We start from the raw sequence: 25,662 nt of genomic DNA, 5'->3' as shown, positions 1-25,662 counted from the left end.
ATTAAAAGTGTACTCTTTGTACTGTCTTAAAAAAAAAAACTGTAAAATGTCAGTGAATACCTGAGAAATGTGCTAGTCATAATTTTACGGTAAGAAAAGGAGTAAAGTGCAGGTCATTTAAGTGCAGTTCTGCCTGCTGTGGTATTTGTTACACTTTATATAGCAAGAAGATATATATATAAGGTACACAGCATTTATCTACACTTTAAATGGACATTTATTTATCCCCAGAAAAGCCACAGTGTAAAATTTCTCAGAACTTAGTTTTAGGTTCCAATTATTCACTGTCTCAGTTTTTTAATTTCAATAATTACTATTTGAAAAAAAACAAACAAATAAACCAACAAAAAATGCCTCAAGGTATTGCTCTAGTTGAAAATCTCTATACCATGTAAGCTCCAGATAGTCACACTTGATTTAGATGACTTTTCAGTTGAACGTTTACAACTTTGTGCAGAATAAACTTATTTTTTCATTTCCTAATTGAATTAGTAATGTTTCTTTCTTTACATTACTTTTGTGTTTTCCTACTACACAACATGAGTGTTGCAAAAACCAAATCAAACAACAGACAACCCCAAAAAAATGACAGCAGAAAAACTTCTAAAGAAATATGCTGAGGAAAAAGAATAACTCTCCTACTTTATGGAACTTTATGTATGAGGAAAAAGGTTAAGGCAAAGGAAAACTAGAGATGCCTATGAAGTCAGTATGTACATATAAAAATTTGCTAGAATAATATCTGAGAGACTGATCATTATCATCAAGAAACTAAAATCTTCGACAGTGCCACAAGAAGAAAATGTTTTGGGTTTGGTTTGTTGGGGTTTTTTTATGGTTAGGGAGAGAATGGAAGACTGACAATGGAAAAAATAACCTAAGTGTATAGATAATGAACACCCTGAAAAGATGATTTGCCACTGGGCATGTTCCTTTCATTGGTTAACAAAAGTAAGCAGCAGTGCAGATGCATCCTCCTAGATATTATTATGTTAGAAATTAAAAGCAGAAAAACATCGATGCAGATTAAGGACATGAAAATACACAGCTGATATATACCTCAAAGGGCATACATTCACTTCCATTGAATGTAAATGTTAAATGTTAAAAAATGTTAAATGATTAAAAAAAGGTTAAAAAGCTAAAAATCTTTTAAAATGTTAAATGTTTAAAATGTAAAAATTAAAAGAGAAAAAAGTCTGTAAAATATCATCAGGTCTTCCAGTGATATTTTCATAGCACAGTAATATTTTTTAGGAAAATTACTTTTAAATAGCTTTTGGTGACTTTAATGTACTGTCAAAATCCTAATGCAGGTGATATTATACTAGTTAAAAACATTTATTGTCAAACTAATTTACTACATTTAGTGCACAGATTTTGAGAGCTATGAATTGGAAGTCATAAGAATAACATTTTCTTCTCTGTTATGAAAAATGGGCTGATGCTAATAGTAGAAATCAGCCCCTAATTTTCACAAATGAGAGCTAAGAATGGAGAAGGCAAGGACAACAGTATTTCACAAGAAGCACACAAAAAGAAAGGCTGTGTCAGACAAGGCAAATGTAATTAAGTTGTGGTCATACAGTTGTCTTTTTATATTCATAGTGAATAACTTCAAGATCAGAAGTAATCTTAGCTCGCTGAATATGCAGCATTGTTTTGTGAGCTTCTTCATTACTGGAACAGCATTAACCATGAGCTCAATGACAGAAAGCAAAAATTTTGTTAGTAAATAATACAAGACAGTTCATGTACCACATGCTGCTTTTCAGGAGGGTAGGTGGCTTGTTTGGAGTTTTTTTGATTCTGAAAGACAAAAGCTCAGAATTTATAAAACTAATGCTTAAGACTGAAGTCTGTTGCAGAGACATTTCCTGGTCAGATGACAGAGATTCAAGACACATGACAAAGCCAGGTATAGTCTAATGGCAAAAGTAGTCAGTTCTGGAGCCATATTACAATCTGTCTACATTGGTAATTTTGTATAGATCTGGAGTGCAAATAAAATAAAGAAGTTATTCTTACCAATTATTCTGTGTTTCATAACAGTTCATAACACAAACTGGATTCCCTTAGGTGAAACTAAACTAAGAGAGGTGCTCCAAGTACAAACCACTGTTCTGTCCAAAGGACCAAGCTACAGTTAGTCAGAGAAATAAGCTCCTTGCAGCTCTAAAAATATATATAGAAAGGATGTTTTGTCATCAGCACCACCTATTCCTTTCTGTGTTTATTCCTATTTGCAGTACTATGTCATTATGTATACAAAGCTTTAACCTATCTGTCCAGTAGAAAAAATGTTGCTCTTCAGAATTCACCCAACAGAGAAAGAAATAGTTTGCCAGACTCAATCCCCTTCCTCATTCTCTTTAATCTGTTCTTTATTAATCCTCTTCCTGAGCCAACATTCACAAAAGTTATTCCATCAACAGAACCATCTGTCTAAATAAGTGTGAGGACTACATTAGAAAAAAATTAGCATTAGGTCTTGCCTGTAGAACAGCGTGTCATATTTCATTATGCTTAAAAATTCCCCAAAACAACCAAACAACAAACTAATGGCTGCATTGGAACAACTGCTTCTGTATGATCAAATTAATGCCTTGTCTCATTTCTTTTTCTCTCTTTTTCAGAATGTTTTTGTAGATAAACCAGCATTTCCAGAATACAAAGTTTCAGATGCAAAAAAATCCAAATTCATACTATTACATTTTAGCACTTTTAAAGCTGGCTGGGACTGGCTTATTTTACTGGCAACGTTTTATGTTGCTGTGACTGTACCTTACAATGTTTGCTTTATTGGTCATGATGAGCTGTCTACAACTCGAAGCACAACTGTCAGTGACATTGCAGTGGAAATTCTTTTTATCATTGGTAAGTTATGTTTGGGATTAGTTTGGGATCTCTTTTTTTTTGGAATTTAAGTTTTTTACTGAACGTATAATATAGAAAAAAAAAAGTCACATTCATAGAATCATAGAATAGTTAGGGTTGGAAAGGACCTTAAGATCATCTAGTTCCAACCCCCTGCATGGCCAGGGACACCTTGCACTAAACCATCTCACCCAAGGCTTCGTCCAACCTGGCCTTGAACACTGCAGAGGATGGAGTATTCACAACTTCCCTGGGCAACCCATTCCAGTACCTCACCACCCTCACAGTAAAGAATTTCTTCCTTATATTCAATCTAAACTTCCCCTGTTTAAGTTTTAACCCATTACCCCTTGTCCTGTCACTACAGTCCCTAATGAATGGAACCCCAGCATCCTTATAGCTCCCCTTCAGATACTGGAAAGCTGCTCTGAGGTCTCCAGGCTATCTTCATATGGGAGGTGCTCCAGTCCCCTCATCATCCTTGTGGCCATTTTTAGCTGTGTATTTTTAGATTTTATCTGCACTTTAGATCACCTTTCGGTTTTGGGGTTTTTGTTTTGGGGTTGTTTTTTTCTTTTTTCTTTTTTATTGTAAATTGATTTGGGAAGTCCTGCTGTTACTCAGAAGGGACCTTTAATCTCAAGGAAAACCATTATTTCACCCTGAGGATACCTAAACCCTTCCCAATGTAGGGAATTACTATACTGTTGTTTGTAATGTACTTTTTTCCTCTTACCTTTCACAAACACTTAGAAGACTCATGGACCACAAGTTGAAAATCACTAGATTTTAAACCTAATGACATAAGATCAAAACTCATACTACAATAATGCAAAAGTACAATATCAATATGCTATACAGACAACTGTGATATCATTTAAGAGGTTGTCTTAAGCTTGTCATCTGGTCCATTCTCTAAACTTTTTATCTGAATAAACCATTTAATTCTTATACCTTTAAAGAATTAATAAGAACACAAGGTCATATCTAGTAGCAGTCTTGTAGCAAATCTACACTATTTTTCATTTTATCTATTTTTCAATTCTTTTGTGAAGATGGAAAAGTCTACACTAGAGTCCCACAGTTTTTTTCCCAAGTTTCTATTATTATAATACCACTCAATGCTGTCACACTGACAAACCACAGCTCAGATCTATTGATAATATGCAGGTGGAGAAACTGTTTTTTTGGAAATAACCAAAGTTGAGTATGTCTGTGTTGAATATGAAAAGGCTTAGGTGGGTTCTAAGGCAGACAGAAAATGAACAAAAGAATAAAATCATTCTCAGATTTGAAACTTCAGTTCTACTTTCTCTTTTTTTTTCTTTTATTTTTGAAAAAAATGTAGCTTAACTCACAAATTCAAAGCAATGTTATGATCTTCTGTAGAACTAAAGAAAACTGAAGTTTTCTTAAACACCAAGTAAAAACTCAGAATGTCCTTAGTTTAACCAGATTTTTTTATTATGAAAATCTTGAAAGGTTCATTACATTTCTCTGACAGCTCTGACAGTAAGAATAGTAAGTGATGTGGCTGATGGAAGAATCACACCTTATGACAGATAAATATTTGTGTTTCCTCCTTTGGACATTGTTTTGTTATTAGGTTAAAGGTCTAATTTTCCCCTTTTTTTGTGCACTATTAAATCTTCATTGAGTCTTTCACGTTAATGCAAGCAACTCACATTCAACGATACTCAGGCACTGCAGTAAGAAAACTACATTCTGAAATGCAGATCATCAGAGATCATATTTTGTCTTGTGTAAAAAGAACAAGATTATAACTCTAGTCAGTCACAAATAACTTCGTGCTCCCTTTTAATGAATACAAAATTAAATCATTCCACTTGATCTACCTGGGCATCTTTATAGAAACAGTAGACTTGAGGTTACAGTATCTTGCTAATAGATGTATCCTTCACCTCACACCAGTGGTTTGTGTTATGAATGTAGTTATTTAAATCTGAGCATAAGATTTATGTGCTGTAGTATTCATCTGAAGCAAGACAGATGGTCTACTGCTCAGTGCTACTTTTCTGTTTGTATCATTTTCTGGAAATAATGGACTTCTTATATCCATAAGTCACAGTTTCTGTGATCAATTGAGTGTCTACGTAAGAAAAATTAAAAAAGAACTTTTTTTTTCAAATTTTACTTCATATTTTCTTGCTAGAATTTTAGTTCTATCATCCAGAATATCAAACTATGGTTGTAACTAAATGCATATGAAGAAAACTGTACAAAGTACTAGAAAAGACTTTGCATAGCTATATTACTGGTAACCACAAACACTGTACTGTAACATAACAATATTCCTCCCCTGAAATTTTAATAATGGCTCAAATTTCCCCAAAATAATTGTTTTTAAAATTGTTATCTGTTTGTACGTTTGTGGCTCTGGGGAAATATTTACGGAGTATTTTCAGGACATTCTCATACTGCATTTAAATCTCTGCAGTGAATTCAAAGAAAATAGCACGTTTATAATTGTCTCTCAGTTGTCCCTTGTCCATTAAAATGCTGAATGAATATGCCTCAGAATATTATAACTATCTTGAAATTAGTAAGATTGACAGCATACATAAATTTAATCATAAATTTCAGGGCTCTGTTTAACTGTGACTCTGACAAGCATGTCTTTGATGGATGATCTATGTGTTCTGAGAAAAGTCAATGCGAAGCACTGAGTAAAATTATTTTTATGATGTTGCTGCCTCAGAAAGTCAGTGAAGTCTGAGATGGGGCCTTCACTGTATTATGGCTCTGTAACCATAGAATCATAGAATGATTTAGGTTGGAAAGGACTTTAAGGTCATCTAGTTCCACCACCCCCTGTTATGGGCAGGGACATCTCTCACTAGACCATGGATTGAGGTATCAGAGCTCTGTAATGATAGATTGGAGAAAAACAGTCTATCAGCTTTGATTTTATTGAGATTTCTCAGAAATGTGAGGTTACTCACATAACTTGCATAAATTTGTATTTGAACTTGACAAAGTCTTCAGTTTTCTCTGTGTTATCAAAGGGAACAAAGATATGATAGTAAAAGGAAAAGATGATGTTTTCTGCACATCAGTTCAAGGCACATATTAGGGTAGATGCTAAGGGTTTCCTTTAAGAAGAAGAGTTTTAATAAGCCTAGTAGCTAAAAAAAAATCATTTAGGTTTATCCAATTTGTGAGTCAGCATACACTTAAGCTTGCTAAAAATATATATATGGAAGTGTTCTCCTGAGTTGGTATGCCCGTAAGAGTGCTTATTTGAATTAAATAATTTATGAGAAAAGAGCACATCTAGCAAGAGTTTTAACTGCTTTAGCTTCGACAGTTCTCTAAAACATGAACAGAAGATAAACAATAAGAATAACCCATTGTGTGATGTCTTTGGGGAAGAGACTGGAGAGGGAGCATGACTAAGTCTTCTTGAGGCAAAATTATTTTTCACTTGATGTTTCCTATATATGCTAATGCTTTGATAACCTGTGTGATGTGATGTTTGAGTGTACTTTTAGATCTCTTTTCCTCTGTAATGTGTGCAAACCTTCTCTAAGGCTCCCCTGTGAACAAATATTTTGCTTCCTCTTGTCCAATGATAATTCAGGTTTAGAATTTTTTTACTGTCTTAGGTGTCCTAAAATCATAAAGAGCTAGAGAGAAAAACTTTATGTAAACACATAAAAAATTATCTTAGTGTTTCAGCTACTGAGTGATACTACCTGCTTTATTGCACTATTTTCTTCAAAGTTTATGACCCTTAATTTGCATAAGCAGTAGGTAGGTCCTTCATTTGTAGATAGGTATGTCTGGATGGCTAAAGTTTCAATATTTCTAAGGAGCATAGTGGATCTTGATTACTTTCCAATTATATTTATGAAGTTTCCTCTTTTTTGTAAAGCTGTAAGAGTCTCTTTCCAAGTTCATTCCATTTTACTAGTAATAACCTCCTGACTGCATAACTTTCATTCTTCTGTAACTATCCAATGTAGTGATTTTCGTTCTGCAATTGTTTCATTCTAAATTTCTGATATTCTCTCTCTCTCTTTTTTTTCCTTTTTAAACGTTACTGAACACCTTAATTGCAGAAAGTAACATTACTGGGAAAGCTCAGGCTCACGGGTCCATTTGAATAGGATGCCTTCAACAGGAGTTGAGGTCAAGGCAATAGTTCAGCAAAAATATGTATAGGCTTTCACGGTAATGGTAATACATTGTTTGCTAGATAAGATCAGAGGTGTCAGGTATTTCGTCTCCTAAGATGTCCAGGAACAGCTACAGAGAGAAGAGCTATAAAAATAAGTGATCTTTAACTTTTAATTTCATTTTTCTATTAGTGGATCATCCAGTTTCTAGTGGAAGTCAGAGAATCCTGGAAACTAATTATAGCCATAAAATTATACTCTTTATAAACATCCTGTCAACAGTAATTTTAAGTGATTTTCTGCAACATACTCCTATGTCTACCTGTGGGGAAAAACAATCCATATCCATCCCTCTTTCTACTCTCTCCACATATGTTCATCTGAAGAATTTTTCTATGGCTTGCTCTTTTGAAACAGAAAATTACTAATGATTACTAAGATCACTTCTCTTTGTATGTGTACCTCTCTCTCCTTTAAGTTATTTAACGAAGTGTTTTATCAGCAATTTCAGTTTGTAAAAGCAGCGTGTTTAGAAGACCTAAAGCTGTAATTGTGTTGCATGATGTTGTAGGTTGAAGAGACTTATTGGCCCATTAACATCTATCATAAATGTAAATTACTTAAAATCTTTCCAAAACTGTCTTAAATCACATGAAGCTCTTGAGTCTCAGATGTTTAATACGTAGAAATTTAAAAATATGGTACAAAGTCAGTGAAAATTCATATCATCATTCATGATTTAGTCAGTCAAGTGTGCACATTCTTGCATTGAATATATGCTAAACAAAATTATTGGAATCAGATGAGATAATATTAAATATTACAGATTTTATCAAGCTGCATTAGAGGCGTGTTTTCTTTTTTGTCTTTCATGTTCTTTTTCTTAATTACAATGGTTAATATTTCATATTTTTGCAAGTACACAGAAGGTAATGTAAAACTATAGCTAAGCTAGGGGACCTCACATCTAAGAGAACTTATTTGTGCATTTCTAAAGGAAATTATGGTGTTTCGAGTCATGTTTTAGAAAGTGTCCTTTCAGACCCTAACATCCTAAAATTCAGGTAGACACCAGGGAAGTAATTTGAATTTATCTCTGGAAATTATAAGTAATTGTTCATGGACTATGGATTATCCAACAATGTGAATAAACAGTACAAAAAGTTTATGTTGAAAAGCAGTAATACATTTTCTAAAGATTCTTACTCAAAGAACCAAACCAAATTTGGCAAGACCATTATATTGTTAGAAAGTTTTTCAATAGTCTTTCTTACATATTCTCCTAAGGAGGACAGCTACCAGTCTACACATAAACTGTTTCCAAGCACAAAACCACCCACCTGGATATAAAGGAGACAAGCATAAACCATGGTAATTTAGATGTGATCATTTCCATGGAAATATTTCTGTAATTCCAAGTAGATGCAGATAAATTTTATTGTAATGGAGGTATCCTAAAAATTTGAGTTGTATGGCTCTCCTGACTCCTCTTCACTTGCAGGGCTGTGATGTCATTGTTACACATCATAACCCAGCTTCTCAGAGAATGAAAAAAATATGCTTGTAGATCTAACTAATTTTTCAAGAAATCGGTGTCCCAAAATGTTGCTTACTACTCCTGAACCTGGGAGATACAGTTAAGAAAACTGCTCATCTGAGCATTTGTGCTTTCTCCTAAGGCCAAAATGAATAGCATTGACTTAAACTACTGCTGAAATGGTTACAAGAAGGGATTCTTATCTATCATGCCACATACCGTCAAAGTTAAAGGTAAAATTCAAGAAACAGTACTTAAAGAAATACTGAGCAGGCTCCATTCTGAAATATGGTTTTGTGATGGAAAACCTAAAATAAAGCAAGTGGATTATGCAGGATAAAGGGCTTTTAAAAAACACATGCAGGATGATGGGAACCTCATGAGTATAGGCTGAAATATTCAGAATTTACCATATGTAATTCCTTACTATTCTGTGAAGAACAGCAACTTATAACTGGGTCAAGATATTCTACATCTGCTTCTAGCAAATATAGTCACTGTTCCACTTCTCAGCTGTCCTAAATGAAGCTCTCAGACAGATGTTTCTTTCCTAATTCCTGTTTGACAATGAGAGTAACATGCTTCTGAGCACTTAAGAGTGCCAAAAGCACTTAAGAACTGATTCTTCGTCTTTTTTGTCTAAGCTGAGGTTTTACTACAAAAAAATGCATTGTGGCAAGTAATTTGTGTCACCTATAGTGAGTCCACACATTGGGAAATGCTGTAGTAATAGTTTTGTACATAATTTTCACTCTGCTTGTTTCCTGTTAAAAGATGCACAGAGTTAAAACTACCATGTTACATAGTGCATGACTGACTTCCATTGTAGCTACAATTAGACAAAGTTTGTGTTTATATTTACTATACTGTAATAGTAAAATAACACTATTTTTCAAAAAGATTGAAGCCTTTTAATTAACTATCTAAGCTGTTTCCAAGGAAATGCTTAGATGCTTAAGAGTTAATATTTGTTATTATTACTTAGAGTTAGCTTAATATTTTTGTGAGCTTGCATGTGGTCTTCTTCATATTTTTTAATGATTTACAGATAAAGTACTATGCAAATTTTTGTCAGGTAATTTCTGAGAAAAATCGTTCCTGTATCCCCCTTGGAACTGGTAAAAAAAAAAAAAAAGTATATGGAACAGTTTCCCCATTGAATCTCTGAATGTTTTACTTGTTTAACCTTTTCATTGTTGTCTCCATTGTTTGTGCAAAGTGAACTGTGTTCACAAAGTAGCTAACTGTATGAGTTTCACACATACTGAAATTAATGAAAAGTTAATTCATATGATTGATGTTTCTTCAGTCTTTGCAAATGTTTCTCTCTGCCACATTTCTTCAGGTTCTATTGAGAAAACTACCCATGTAAAAATTTTCACACTTTTGCAGTCACGAATACTAGCTTCTTTTTAAAGCAGAGCTAGCAGTTCATTTTTCAAAATATCTTTAGGCATTTGGTTTACTTTCAAGACTCCAAAGTCTGTATCATCCTTTTTAGAAACATCAATGTAATATATTTTAGTTACTCCATATGTTCATGGATTGAGTCTGGTTTTGAAAGGTAGAGCATAGTTTATAATGAAAAAAATCTTTCTAGTGTTTAGTGTGGTGTTATAAAGGTCACAGTATGTAATGCTTTTCTGGCATATCAACTACTGTAGAACTGGTATTATCTGGTTCTCCTTTAACACCCTGATAGTTGAGGAGAGTAATTTGAAAAGGTGCCAAAAATCAAGGAAACTGATAAAAAATGTGTCTTTTTTTTTAAGTTTATGGTCTTTTGTTCAGTTTCATGTTACTGGGATTTGAACTCATTGGCTTTCAGCACAGTAAATAATTGCAATTAAACCCTTGGTTTTAATGTTGGTGTGCTGGTCAGTCTTTGTGTCCCAGTGTGTCCACAGTAATTGGTACAGCGGCTGAAGTGCAGTGTTTGGTAGTACATATCATACTAGTGCATCAACACCAACCATAGTGTACTCCTGGAGGGAATTTCTTTTGTTACCATAGTAGCCATTCAGAACACTAATGCCTTCAGATTTAATTTTTTTTATATTGATGGCTAATTTACCCAAATAAACCAGTATTTCCTCTTAGGTATGCCTTCAATATCCTGTTACCTTCCACTGTCAGAACAAATGGTAAGGGAGAGCAAATCAGTCTGCCAGTTACAGATGGATTTAGGAATGAGTTCTTCTATGGTCCATCATACCTGAGGATAGATCTTGCTCCATTAAAATCCCTAAAAATGCTGTCAGTTTGTCAAACTGTAAAGACGCACTGCCTTAGAACAGAGATCATGCTACATCTCATGTGCTGTACAGTGACAAGCATCTTGGTGTTCAATCCTGAATTATATTCACTGGAGAAATTTAACTGATAAAAGAGCTTAGTGGTTACTTAAAGAGATTGAAGCCTGTGAATTAGATTCTTTCCACACTAGGAGAAGCTTTTTTCAGAGATCCATCATATTACATGAATGTGGTATCCTTTTGCTGAGGATTTTAAGAATCTGTAGCTTTGAACTCAGTTTCCATTGTTGATCTGAATGTGAGTCATCCAGCTAAAGCCACAAGATCTGTAAAAAAGAATTTCACTGAACAGAGGAGTAACATGTCTCTAAAATGAGTTTCCCAAACTCTGTGACAGCCCAAACAAAACAAACAGGGTTGTTTCCAAAATATTCTGAAGTTCTAATGACCAGGAGAAAATGTTGCTGGGAGTTGCACCTAGGAAAAAATACGAGGGAGAGGTATACCTGATAGCCAAATGTTACAATTTAAATGTACTGTTGCGTATGGACTATTCCTAACCCTTTTGCATAATTTTCTTTAGTGATCATGCACCTCAATAAGACTTTTTGTTTTTTTAACGTTTAAGCTGTGGGAGGGAACAAATTTTTCTAGTAACAAAATGCCATCTTGATGGTATAATGGTGACTTTTGATATTCTTTTTTAGATTTCAAGTCCATTGGGACCTACACTTCATATCTTGGGATAGTTCATTTCTCTAATTACTAACAGTATAAAATTTGGGTTGGCTTCTCACTGTAACCTATATCAATACAGCATATCTGACATTTCAGTTATATGCAGTTTTATATGATCTTTCAGTTCATAAAAATTCTGACAAGAAAGAAACATTTTTACCATCAAAAAGTTCAATCTTAAATATAAGACATTATATTTAATCCAGGTATTATTACTAATTCCTATATGCTGTGTTTGGGTAAAGCATGTTTTGGGGAAGAACAACAGTTATTATTCAAAGACCTCAGAGAAAGGAGAATCTACAACTCTACTCATCTACGGCTTGTAAATGACATTTCTCTCTCATATTTCTTTTTCATCAACCTGTTAAGTGTTTACTGCTAGTGGTTTAAAACATTACTATCTACTGGTTCTTAGGATAAACTGCATTGTAATTTAGCATCTGACGATACAACCATAGTTTGCTGTTCCATTCCAAAATTAGGTAAGAAGTATTTATTGAATACATATGGGTGTTTTACAAGATTCTTAATAGCTTCTCTCATAATGGGATGCTACTTGTACAAAAGAACTAAATGTGTATATTAGAGTTTCTTTCCTAATCTAAAAATCCAAAGACCCAATGAGGTCTAGATTTTCAGATGAAATTTTCTGTAACTTATGGTCATTGTAACATGTTATCTGTCCACAATTTGTTATATCTTCCATAAAAAGAAAAAAAAATTTCCTTCATCAGCTGCAACAGTTTATTATAAAGACTTATTATTTTATATATACTTCTATTTACATAGATATTTTATGTACATATTATATAAACAACCTACATTTAGGGGTTTATTCCTTAATCTCTGTTTTCCTTGAAAAGTTTATTTGTCTTCATAACAGCCCAGATTTATAATAGCAACAGGTGAAAAAGAGTAATACAGTCCTTTTGTGTATAAACCAAACATAATCTCCCTTACCTTGTCATGGCAGCATCTAAAAGAAAATCATCAAGCTTTGTGGTAACAGACATTTTGAGTTGAAAAATCACACTTCTGTTTGAATAAATCACCTCTAAGAGCTTTACTAAGAACATCTAGGTTTATAGCAGCAGAGGAATAGAAAAACTAAAAATTTAGATAGATGATAGATAGATAGATAGATAAATTGCTCTTCAAGCATTAATATTTCCTGGAATCTTTCTTGAAAGCTCTCTCGCTAAATTCTAATACCATTATCCATATATAATTAAATAATGTAGGCACAAATAATCAGATGGATCAAATAGCTTGGACTTCGGGGAAAGTATTGCTAGCTAAAGACAATCAATGCAAAATCACATAAAGGAAGATGAAAAAATATAAAAAGAAAGAAGAGCCAGTTGTACCACCTAGAAGAGGAAAGTAGTGTGGGAAACATTCTGCTCTGAAAATTAGTGGCATTAATATACCTAAATCATCTAAGTCTCAAGAACAGGATTGAATTATTGCAGTCTAATAAAAAATCATGCATCACCCATCTTCTGGTTACTGCTTATATGTGTACTACTTGTCCTAAAAGTGCAGGATTTCTCAATTTCATTTAGTTTACAGTAAAAGAGAGATAAACCAAGTTACATTACCTAGTATGTGCTATAATCTGAAAGTGTGCCACAGTCAGTTAGCAAACCATCTGACTAATCCTAAATTGTTTTGCTGTAACTTGATCATAAATCTAATCCCAGCAGGATTTATTTAAAAAAAAATCAAGCCTAAATAATAATAAAAGAAAAAAGTTTTCACAGGAAAATTAACTGCTTCAGGCAAATAATCCTATTTATGGGTAAAGAGGTTCAGAAATTGAGATTATATAAAAGACATATTAAGGTTTTGAAATTGGAAAAGGTGTATTACTCAGGAAAACATTTTAAGGATTAATAGCATAGCTTGCCAATATCAGGTTATTGTTTTCACTCTTTTTATATAATTTAGGATCACAACCTGAATTATGCACAAAATACAACCTCCATTTTTTTTAATATAATCATTTTTTGTCCCTTTGTTGGCACTGGTTTAAATTGGTGTTTTCATACTATTCACTGAGTGGATCTACCTGTTTATGAATGTGAGCATCACAGAATTCTAGCAAGGGATGGTTTGATAAAGAATGTGACATGTCATTCAGAACTTTAATTCAAGAGAGGTCACCAAACAGTTCCAAACCTCTACAGACTTTCTGAGAACTCCCTTCTTAGATATGCCCAGCTATGAAATAAGTTGTCTTTTCATAGGAACTGAGCATTGTTAGGGCATGGATTTTCACACTGAAAGCTTCTGAAAAAGTAAATGGTCACGAATAGGTGAGTAAAAGCCATTAGAACACTCAAATAAGGAAAGGAGTAAGTTAAGAGCTTTTCAGTTAAATCATGGTATTGGGTTCAGTAACTTAGAATCAAAATATTGCAAAAGCATGTAGCTGTGGTAATTGCAAACTTTTAAGACATTAGGGTCATGCTGGTCAAGCCTTCTGATGTTTACTGCTGTGGATTTCTTTAACCTTTCAGAATCAGTTTGCATGAGTTTTAGAGATTTCTTACAAGACTTTATTGTTCTGCAATAAACTGGTATCACTGGGAGGTAAAAGTTAGTACACAGCAAGATACACAATTTCTAACATGTTAAATTATCCATAGGTACTTTCAGAACTGATTATTGTACAGTTTTTGATGTTTGACTATACATTTTTGCCATAATTTGCTTACCATTGTAGTTACTTAAGATAACTACTTAAGTTACTTAAGATAACTAAGTCTTAAAGATAAGAAAACATTTTTTAAATGAAAAAAGAAGTTAATCTTCTACTTTTTTAAACAGCAATGCCAAAACGACTCATTCCTAAAAATAATAAAATCTCTCAGAAGACATGGTTGTTTCTAAATTTGTATTAAAGATTCCCCTGAGCTTTTAGAACTTTCTTTCCTCAGGAGTTCTGGTTAGTTTTGTTTTGGTTTTTATTATTTCCTTACAGCTTTCTCAGTCAGTGCTTTAGCACAGTTGTTAAACTGTGAATAAGGTTGCCCAGATGAAGAAACTGCTTGCATTCAAACATAGCTCAGAGAACTGTCAAGAAATAAAAGATGGATTACACTCACCTACCTCTCTCTGGATTTTTATCTAATGAGTTGGTGAAGAAAGAAGCACTTCCCATTTCTTATTCAATTTTTTTATATGTAAATATGTTAGGTTGTTGTCCTAATTTGCTTTGATAAGAAGGCAGAAAGTGGTGTTGTACAGGACAAACTCTAATCTCTTTAATCGTGAACAGTGAATTCCATGTGCACACTGATAAGCCTTTGGTGTACTAGATGGCTTAGGGGAATTTAAAGCAAGCATTCATCTCCTTTTCTGTTAAAGGTTTAGTTGTTTCACAAATACTAATGTGCAATAAGTAAGCAAATCTTTTTTCTAACTTTGATAACTACACTGGAGGTTTCCAAGACAAATGAGAAGTTTAAAAATACTGGTGATGTAAATATTCTTATCTGTCTTTCTTACCTGTATCAACCAAATCTGCATGAAGCAGCTTTGTATATGGCTAGTGTTACCATACTGATTTGCAAATGTGAATAGTAACCAACTAGCTCTACTAAACTCCTGTGGAGCTAAACTGACCCCTCTTGCTTATTCTGAACCATATGAAATCATCTTAATTTTACATCTTAGTTGTACTATTGTAATTTTCAGAACACTTTTTATAGATGTAAGAATGCAGAGCCAGCTGAGACTACCTGGTGATCTAATCTAAAATTTTTATACCTCTGATTTTACTTACATGTTCTGTTCAGCTTGAAGATCTTACTGTATGACAGCAGTTCTTAAAGCATGAACCAAATATAACCTGCAAGATCTCAATCTGTGGAACCAGATAGCCTCTGCATGTGTCTGTGTCACTTTGTGTTAAAGCTTTGCACTAAATCTTGACAAATCAACACTGTGCCAAAACAATGAGAACTTTCCCACAGTTTTCATTTTAGGAGAATCAGCTCTTATGGGTCAAATGGAGGAACCAAACTGTCAGAAATACCATAATACGAATACTAACAATGTATGTGTTAACTAGTATATGTCAGTTTATCATAGAAGACAGTCTTGGTTTCAAACTGCAGAACAGCATAAAGCATTTCTTTCAGTGAAACCTGGGAAGTAATTCACTTGCTCTGGTTTACAGTGCTCTCCTTTACTCTAAGTCTATGTGGTGGCTGTCCTCATTATATTAACAACATTGTTGAAAAATGTCATTTCCAAAGACTACATCATTCAGAAGTAATGCCACAGAATAAATAAATGCACCACCTTCCTACAATAACAGCACATAGAAGAGGCAGCTGAAGGCGTATCTTCTTGTGCATAATCTAACAGACAGAAAGGAGTCACTGCTGCATTGCTGCCATATACAGAGGAAAAGGGCACAAGGAATGCTCTTCACTCCTTTTAACACTTAATTGTAGGCCACCTAGACTACAAAGAACACAGCTGGCAAGTCTAGCATGTAGAAAGCTGCCTCTCATAACTTGCATATTAAAGTCCACTGGCTATCAGGAGGAGAAGGCCATCAACCTGCAGGTGTTGTTTTGTTATTTTTTAACCAGACCCCTGACACTTGGGGTCACTGCTTGCTCTTTTCTGAGATGGTCTTCAACATGAGGCATTACAATCTGCAAGGCAGCAGGCTAATTATCTCGCAGTAAAACAGCGGCTTTGATGGTTGGCTGCACTCTTTTCTGACATTATAAAAAGTTATACAAGTAGTTCTCACTAATGTTAGTAGAATGGGTACATAGCTTCAGGACAGATTATAGTCTTTGTCTTGTAGGACATGAAAATAATTGAGACTGTTGTCAAGACCTGTGCTTTTTTTTGAGCGTTAATGTATTTCGGCAAGACATGTCAAAAATATACCTCATATTGAAAGACACTTATCCTGGAATGTGTAGGAACACACAAAATGCACAAGCCACCAAGCAATTCATATCACTTTTGTGACCTCCACCATAGCCCCAAAGCCATTTTTTTCAAGTGAGTTCAGCACTTTTCTGTTGATAAACAAATGGCTATCCTGGAGGATGACATTTGTTCTCTGTGCTGGACAGCTATTGCTAAAAGAAAGTTTCAATTGCACCTTTTAAATAAAGCAACTAATGATTTTTTAATCTTAAAATGAACATAAATGTGTTTTATACACAGCAATCATACCCTCATTTTTCATTAAGAAAATCATCTTTGTGGCCCTGCTCTGGACTTGTTCCAACAGTTCCGTGTCCTCAACATAAAAAGGTCATGAAACTGTTGGAACAAGTCCAGAGGAGGCCATGAGGATGATCAGGGGCTGGAGCACCTCCCATAGAAGACAAGCTGAGAAAGTTGGGGCTGTTCAGCCTGGAGAATAGGAGGCTGGTGGAGACCTCACAGCAGCCTTCCAGTATCTGAAGTGGGGCTATAGGGATGCTGGGGATGGACTCTTCATTAGGGACTGTAGTGATACGACAAGGGGTAATGGGTTAAAACTTAAACAGGGGAAATTTAGATTGGATATAAGGAAGAAATTCTTTACTGTTAGGGTGGTGAGGCCCTGGAATGGGTTGCCCAAGGAGGTTGTGAATGTTCCGTCCCTGGCAGTGTTCAAGACCAGGTTGGATGAAGCCTTGGGTGACATGGTTTAGTGTGAGGTGTCCCTGGCCATGCAGGGAAGTTGGAACTAGATGATCTTAAGGTCCTTTCCAACCCTAACTATTCTATGATTCTAAAATACCAGTATTTGGAACTGTTTAAAGAGCAATGTAATTAGTTTGGTTTTGACTGGTTTGTTTGTTTTTAATTCATGCTCCCTTTGAAATCAATGTGTTTCAAATATCTCAAACATTCTCTTTACTCTTTACAAAGAACAGCTTTGTAAACCAATTGGCTTAACTCTCTGTATGTGGATCTTTTACTGTTGTATTTAATTTGTTTCCATACATGATTCTTCACCTGCCTTTTGCCATGCATAAGAAAAACAATCAGTGGATTCCTGGTGTTATCCCCAGGAATCAAGAGATCTCTGTCTCTGATTCTGTTCATTCTTTGCCAAGCAGATATTATTTTAAATTTCCGAACAACATATGTCAGCAAGTCTGGCCAAGTTATATTTGAAGCAAGATCTATTTGTATCCACTATGTGACTACCTGGTTTATCATTGATTTAATTGCTGCACTTCCTTTTGATCTTCTTTATGCTTTCAACGTCACTGTGGTAAGTACCAACCTGTCTTTATTCTTCTTCAAGAGTGGTTTCTTGTGTTTTTCTTCCAGATCCAGAGACTTAAACTGAATAAACTGAAATGGCTTGGTGCCTTCAGCTTTGTGGTGCATTTTCACACCATATGCTGAAGGGACGAATACAATGTAATTGTACACATTGTTTAAAAATATTACAAGATTAGATGTCAAAGTGGCCATTCATTATCGTGAAAAATATGTATATATGATTTTAGTTTTTATTTAGTTATCTAAGGATAATTGATGACCAGTGCACCTTAGATTCCTTTCTACTCACTGTATTCAAATACAATTCTCTATGGCTTTTGTTCTCTTATGCTGCATGAATTCAATCAATTTTTCAAGACTTGTAAACTGTTACTGTGGAAAAGTAAATCATTGTTATGGTCAGTAAAGTCAGCATTCTTTACTCAGCCGGGAATCTTTTTTCTCTTTACCTATGAGCATTCTACTGCAAAAATTACAGCTTGCTCACTAATTTCTGTGTGTTCTAACACCTATTACTTAAAATTGGCATTAACTTTAGCTATAGTTTTATCTTTTTTAGGAATATAATGACAAAATGCTTCAGTTGCTTTGAGAAATCTGTGTGTGGATCTCATGTCTGGTGATGTCACAATTGTGATGGGTTACATTTCTATAAGTTTAATTATGCTATGACTAGGTTTTTCTTCTGATAGCTTTGCTAGATTTAATAGAGTAACAATTTAAGCAAAAAAGCAAAAAATCCTGAGAAAACATAAACACTCCTTCTCCCGCTGAATAAAAAAGTTTAATTTTGGAAAAAATAGTGGCAGTTCTCTCAATTTTGTGAATTTTTCACATAAGACTCTTAGGTTTTTAAGCTGTCCACTTTCTAATTCTTAGATCTTTGATCTTTTGTAAACAGATGTACTCAATCTCATTTTCATTAAACATGAGTTTAACGTGTACATAGATGATAGGATAGACATATCAGGAAAAAAAAACACAACAGAAAAACACTAGATGAAGTCTCCCATGTATCATGTTTGATTTTATTACTTAGTTCCATTTCTTTCTATGACCCTAATTTTCACTCCATTTGTTCAATTAAGAGCCATCAATCTGATGATAGTGCAGTAGCTTATAAAATCAGGCAGTTAATAGTTCCATATTCTTCAATTACTGTTTTTTTGTAACCAGTGGTTAATCTATTAAATACACAACTATGTCAATTTATACCCTACATTAAAACCAAACAGCCATCCATAACTATGTTGATTTAACTTCCATTAAGATTTGATCTCTAAATGAACCTGGTCTGATTTTTTCCTTCTATTGGGAAGACCACTATGCTTTCTGTACTGAATTCTGGGGAAAAAAAAAAGTATTACCCAATAATGATTTTTTACAGTTAAAATGTCACAGTATTATGTCACAAATAAAATGTCACAATCACTACTATAATATGATTAATACACATCTCACCTATTGTACTTTAAAAATTTTTCCTTGGTAAGATCACTAATATGATAACTAGGAATATCCTGAAATGTTGAAATGTCCTTCTGTTGGTAGTGGATCCTTAATGAGATGGGTGATGATAGATTAAGTCCTAACACTGAACCCCAAATAATTAATGATATATAGCAATGTTGATCTCAAAAGTAATATTGACTGACAGACATAGTTCCAATGAGTTAAATGAGTGTGATTCAAGAGTTTAATACCTTGTTAAAAGTTTTTACAAGGTCAAATCTGCTTCCTTCATTTGCTTTGCCCAAGTTTGTTAGCTAGCTGCTGTGTGATACATAGTAGAGTCAAGGGCCAGCACTCCCTTCCTTCTGGGGACTGAGAACAAATCCAGAATCTGGGAGTCTGCACACTGCATTCTTCCCAGAAAACTTGGTCATTTTGCTCTCTCTAAGATTCCTTGATGGGAACACAATGTATTTCCAATTGTGGCAAGACATGGCAACTGTTAATATAATCCTCAAGATACCGATGACTATCAACTATCTTGAGAGCTGGGGGGAAGTGTTAATCACATTCCACTGTTTTCAGACTTTTATGATTTAATAAGCCATTTCCTCATGTCTGTTCTCAGATTTTCACTCCATCGACTCTCAGATGTTGCCTCAACAGAACGGTGAGAAGGGGCATCAGAGGGCATCTCACACCTTTGCTGTTCAGGCACTGACACAAAGGCCAAACCTTTAGGGATGCTCTAAATTCTGCAAGCTATAAGTACAGTGCCATATATACCTATGTATGTATGACATATAAATGTTATCCTCTGGTTAGAGACTTATGTAGTTAAGAGTGCGTAAAAAGGTGTGGAGTTTCTTGACATACTTACTGATATTTCGAAACAAAAAATATGGAACTGTATGAGTTGGCTCTACTACCTTTACACCTTGCAGGGATTCTGCCCTACCTCTAAATGGGTGACTCTTCGGAAGTCAGAGACCACACACATGTTCCTGCTTTAACTTCAATGCCTGATGAGACCCCAGCTCCTACTATCTTTATGTTCATCTGACAGAAAGCATCCCTTGGTCTGTGGAAATGTGATGTACAGTGCTGCCAAAGTAAAAGTCAGGCCATTAAGTACTAGTTATAATGATTGAATTTGCTCCTCTCTGAGTAACTATTGGTGTTTTTAGAGCAAGAATATACTTTTTAGAGGGAAACCAACAAATCAAGCAGAAAAAAAGATTAAAGATCCCTGCCACTAGTCATTATTTTAAAGTGTATCCATGTTTCCTTACTAATGCCTTTTGCTATAAGAGATGATTCTTTCAAACAGAAAATACCACTATTCTGTAGTAACTTAGTTTCTCAGTATTTCTAAGCACACTGCTGTGATTGAGTTTGTGTTAGTTTTAGATAAAATCCTGTCTCTGTCATTTTGACAGGAAAAGGTTAACCCAGCTAGTCCAAAACAATTAACCAAATGGGAGATTTAGATGGTATGTATCTCTGGACAAAGAAAAATCTACGCAAGCACAAGTGTGAGTGCTGACTCCTCAATTTGTCTTTTTAAATCTGTGACACAATACAAGAAGAGTGTTTGGCATGATTAATGAGAAAATTCAGTGCAAATACACATCATTAATTACATCTCTGTTCAAATCGATGCAGAAATTATTTTGAAAAGAGGAAGCCTTTAAGCCTTTAAATGAAACATGTATTTGCATTAAGATTAATATTATGATATCCGATTAGCTGGTTTTATATGTGTTTTTAACTACTTAACAAAAATATGCAGAAAGTAGTTAAAAGTGATCACTGGCAGGGCACACTGTAACAGCCCTTTTGAAATTTCTTGTTTGTCAGAATCTAATAAAAAATAATTTCTCCTAAGTTATAATTATTTGTTTGTCATGTAGTAAAAATATATGCACTCATATAAAGATGAAAGCTCCAATGGGAAGCCAATAGCAAATATACAATTATTATATATGCAATCATGTTCATATATTACTAAAACACCTTGAAGAGTCAGCCATGAATATAGACCCCTTTATGTTAAAAGTGCAACAGAGCCATGTTGGTTCAAACAGGCTGATGAGAGAGAAGGAGACTTTCAGAAATTAATTGCTGCAGAAAAGGAGGCAGTTGTAGTGGCATGGCATTCAACTACAATAATTATATTTTAATAGTTATACGATCAGTTTAATACAAACATGGCAATTCATTCAAATATTTTAAAGCTTTCTGCACAGGCTTGCAGATATCCTCGTGCTTAAGGCCACAGCCATAACTAATTTCAGTGACTTATTGTCAATGACATAATAAGAAATCCAAGAAGAGAAGACCTTGTAATTTTTGTGTGCTTTAATGTAAAATCTTATTCCTCACAGCAGTGAACTTCAAAGTAGGTTAAATAAGTGTCATGGTTTTGTTGATTTTCTTTTTTTCCCCTGCTATCCATATGAGAAATAAACTTTTAAAAATAATGAAACAACAGGCAGTAAATGAAGAAGGTTGTGGGAGGATTACATACACATTATCAGAACTGTGGTAGGAAGAAAAAACGTAGAATTTTTATTTTCCTTTTTACAGGTTTTCCACCTACTTAATTCCTGAGACTGGATTAAAATCAATGAATTATTACGTCTTCATGAATAAATCTAAAATACCCCACCTTATAGAATTTATCAGTCAAGCTAGATGTAGCTGTTATCCACACCTATAAAATCAAGGTTTCAGAATATTAGTTGTAGTAACAGAAACTCTTAGTTTCGGATTATTCTGGATTAGCAAAAGCAAAAGTATGTTGATAAAGCTTTTAGAATTTCTTTTCAGAGAGCTTGTTACTATGTCCTGGAAAGGCTGTGGGATGACATATCAAGTTTGAGGTTATTTTTCTATCTGATGTGTGTATCCTGACTCAGCCAGGTACATCATAGGCATTAATCCTAATGTCTAATTAATGAAGAAGGGGGGGAAAAGTGCCTAATGTTGATGAAAATTATGTCTATTTAATTTTTTAAAAAACAAATGAAAAATATTTGGGATCCTAATCTTCATATTGCTTGCTAACGCTACTGAACAGCTGAAATATAAACCAAGTATATTCCATGCCAAACTGAGAGCTGTGCACATTGGTGTGGACATAGATTGGACAATGCTTTGGAGGGGTGGGGTCATGAACATACTGATCACTTTGTGCATTGCTGAATTTCCTCTGAGGCTAGAACCCATAAACTTCATAAACTAATGTACGCTTAGGGTGCTGAGCAGATTAGGTGCTGTTTTTGCCACATACACTTGAAAGGCAATAATATTTTAGGTAAGAAATTTAAGAACTAGGATTAGAAGTTTTAATACAAGCTTTTATGGACCCCAGTTTACTATAGAGCAGTAAAATATGCCCAGGCCTATGAACACAGGCTTAAATCTGAAGAACAAATCCAAGTCTTCCTCACTTCTCTACATCCTTGTTCTGCAAAATATCTGCTATATGTTATCACCTCTTCCAGGCTTAATTATTAAGCTGGTTTCATCTCATGTATAGTTGAGCTAGGCCTACTACTTGGCTGTAAGCAGAAACTGAAAATAATTGTGTGTCTGAAGACGTTTATATTGTGGTTTCATATGGGAATCAAATGAACATTGGTCAGTTCAATTTTCTTATGTTATATTTCTTTTCTAGAGGAAGATCCAGAGAGAAGGGTCTATTTTTACACAAATATAGGTTTTTAAGTTAAATATGAAAGAAGACTGCATGAAAAATAAGTCAAATGATCTCCTAGTATTTCAAGTTTGTTTGCTTTAAATCAGAAATATCAAAAATATATGTACACAGCAAAAATAAACACTTTTTTAAAGCATGTTCTTTGATATTCTCTGCTGTCTTAAGATTTGGTCTGAGAAGCTACGTAACTGAATGAAGAGTGGGCAAACATTCATAGAGATTTAAAAGATGATTTTCCTTTAATTGAAACAAAAGAACTGCTGACAAGTTGTTTTCTCTCCCTGTTCTCCTAGGTTTCCCTTGTCCACCTCCTAAAGACAGTGCGGTTACTACGCCTCTTGCGTCTCCTTCAGAAGTTGGATCGTTATTCCCAGCACAGCACAATTGTTCTCACACTTCTCATGTCCATGTTTGCCTTGCTTGCTCACTGGATGGCCTGCATTTGGTATGTCATAGGGAAAAGGGAGATGGAACAGAATAATCCCCTTACCTGGGACATAGGTAAGTTCTTCTTTCCACTGTATATATGTGTACACATGTGTGTATTTATGCATAAATATATATATAAGAATATAAAACCACAGGTATAAGTCAATATACCCTTTTTTAATCTTATACAATTATTTATTGCTGTTTGTAGAGAAGCAGAAGAGAATGGTGCTCTGAATTTCAGGTCAATCTGAAAAAGAGGGTTAAAATAAAAAAAATGGGGAAAGTAAAAAAAAATTAGATTTTTAAAAGTAATACAATGTTTGGGAAATTGAGGATCTGAATAGAAAAGGGCAGACTATGTAGAAGACCTGATGGGATAGTTCATCCTATTTTTGCAAATTAGGCATATTCTTCAACAGAGTGTGCTGATTATTCCTTATTATACATCGAAACAGATAGTCCCTGATAAGCCTTCAAGTTAAAAACTCCCTTCAGGTATATTGTTTAGTTGTTTTACAGGCTTTGCTCTTTTGCACAGAAGAAAAGGTGTTTATCAGTGGAGGGATGGTTTTGGAATGCTCAGTGTCGATCCAATGTTTAGTTTCTACCCCAGCCTTTATTCTGATTCCATTGAGTTCCAGATTTGAAGCTTTTCCATTATTGTTTAAGGGTTCTTATTATGATTTCTAAAAGTTGTACCCATGTGTGATGGTACAGTGGGGGAAAAATATATCTGGTATAGGAGCCTGGCACCTCTGGGTACATGTACACTGTTGGAGGTGTTTTACGCATTAGAGCAACAGCTGACACTCCACCTCTTCCTACGTGTGTAATTCTGGCTTTGCTGTAGAGATGAATTTCTTTTGCTGTCTTTATCAGATGACACATCAATCATCCTTTTTTCTCCCTTTTCTTTCCTGTTCCTTGCATTCTATGTTTTTAGTTCTCCTTGTATTTACCTTTAGTCTAAATCTATTACACATTCACTGAAGCAGGTGATGAAACAAGGAGAGTGATAAAATTAACTTAAAATGGGAAGTCCTGCTAGTTTTCTTTCTGCAGTTAAGATACTAAATATGCAGTTAAAAAGCATGTGAATAATTTAAAATATGCAAGTTATCTGTGAGAGGTAAATAATGCATACCTGTATCTTTCATAAACAAAGAGTATCTAAACATAGGGCTGAGTTTCCCAAAAGTGAAAACTATTTGATGGGGGGAATAATGCAAACACCTGTGACCAAAGGCTCAGTGATGTGTATCCAAACTGCAGTATGCCGTGTTCTTATCTCCTTTAATTTCTTTCTTCTGCCTTAACCCCATAATCATGTATCTAAATATCTTCTAATAACAGTAAATTTGAAGGAAAAAAGACATAAACCTCAGATGAGGTGAGAATGCTAGATCAGGAAGAGGAAAAGAAGAAAGTCCAATAAATACATCTCTCCATTTTGTCCATAGGTTACTGAACAATTTGTGGAGCCTTTTTATTTTTCTAGTTCATTGTTTATTTCTTCTTCCTTTTGTAAACCATGTCTGTGACCTGCTGTTGAACTCCTCATAGAGTGTAAACCTCTCAAAGAAAAGACTGCAGCTGTAGGGAAGAATACACAAAGAAAACACACTGTGCACAAATTGGTCAAATACTGCTAACAAAAAACCAAATCCAGATAATGATAACAATAAAAAGAAAAGTCTCTTTGGTGAGAAGTAATTATGAAATCACATCATCAGTTTATGTAAGCCACAACTGATAGCTGATTTCAAAGCCTTCATTGCAGCCCCAATAATAAGGATGGGCTGCAGCCATGCTCCCCACATGGGGCTTCTGGCCATACTTGCCATGCAGCCTGTCTCTCTCCCTTTTACCTGAGCAAGGGCCACATTGGGAAAATAGAAATTCTCCTTGTATCCCCTGGGACTCTTGGCATTTACTGCTATGAAAACATTAATTTTCACCCCTCAGTTCTGTCCTCTCTTGGGCAATGGCGCTAACAAGTGAATGACCCAACAACTTCATCAGAATCAATTCCAGTTTAACTGGAACAAAGCTATTTCACAGAAGTCCCATTTGCATTTCAACAAAGAATGTTGAGATCTGGGTTATCACACACTGATTAATCTTCTGTGGACAGTTGAAGGCAATGCACTTCCTTGTTAGATGGGTCAAGGCACTTCTTAGTGATGTGTACTCTTAGACTTTAAAATCCCACCTGGCAAAGATCTTCTCTGTTGAGGTTAGAGC

The 25,662-nt window shown here is 34.6% G+C and overlaps 1 protein-coding gene across 1 annotated transcript in view; it reads left to right on the top strand.

Moving 5' to 3' along the window:
- The window catches only part of KCNH8 (potassium voltage-gated channel subfamily H member 8), a 170,460-nt gene that overhangs the window by 84,594 nt on the left and 60,204 nt on the right, over window positions 1-25,662 (top strand). Inside the window, exons 5-7 of the mRNA XM_005143283.2 lie at window positions 2,637-2,877; window positions 17,639-17,796; window positions 23,280-23,487. Of these exons, the coding sequence (XP_005143340.2) occupies window positions 2,637-2,877; window positions 17,639-17,796; window positions 23,280-23,487 (607 nt within the window). The remainder of the gene's footprint in view (window positions 1-2,636; window positions 2,878-17,638; window positions 17,797-23,279; window positions 23,488-25,662) is intronic.

Source organism: Melopsittacus undulatus, chromosome 1 (assembly GCF_012275295.1).
Source record: "Melopsittacus undulatus isolate bMelUnd1 chromosome 1, bMelUnd1.mat.Z, whole genome shotgun sequence".
NCBI classification, from domain to species: Eukaryota; Metazoa; Chordata; class Aves; order Psittaciformes; family Psittaculidae; genus Melopsittacus; species Melopsittacus undulatus.
This window is presented reverse-complemented; position numbering and strand designations above follow the sequence as displayed.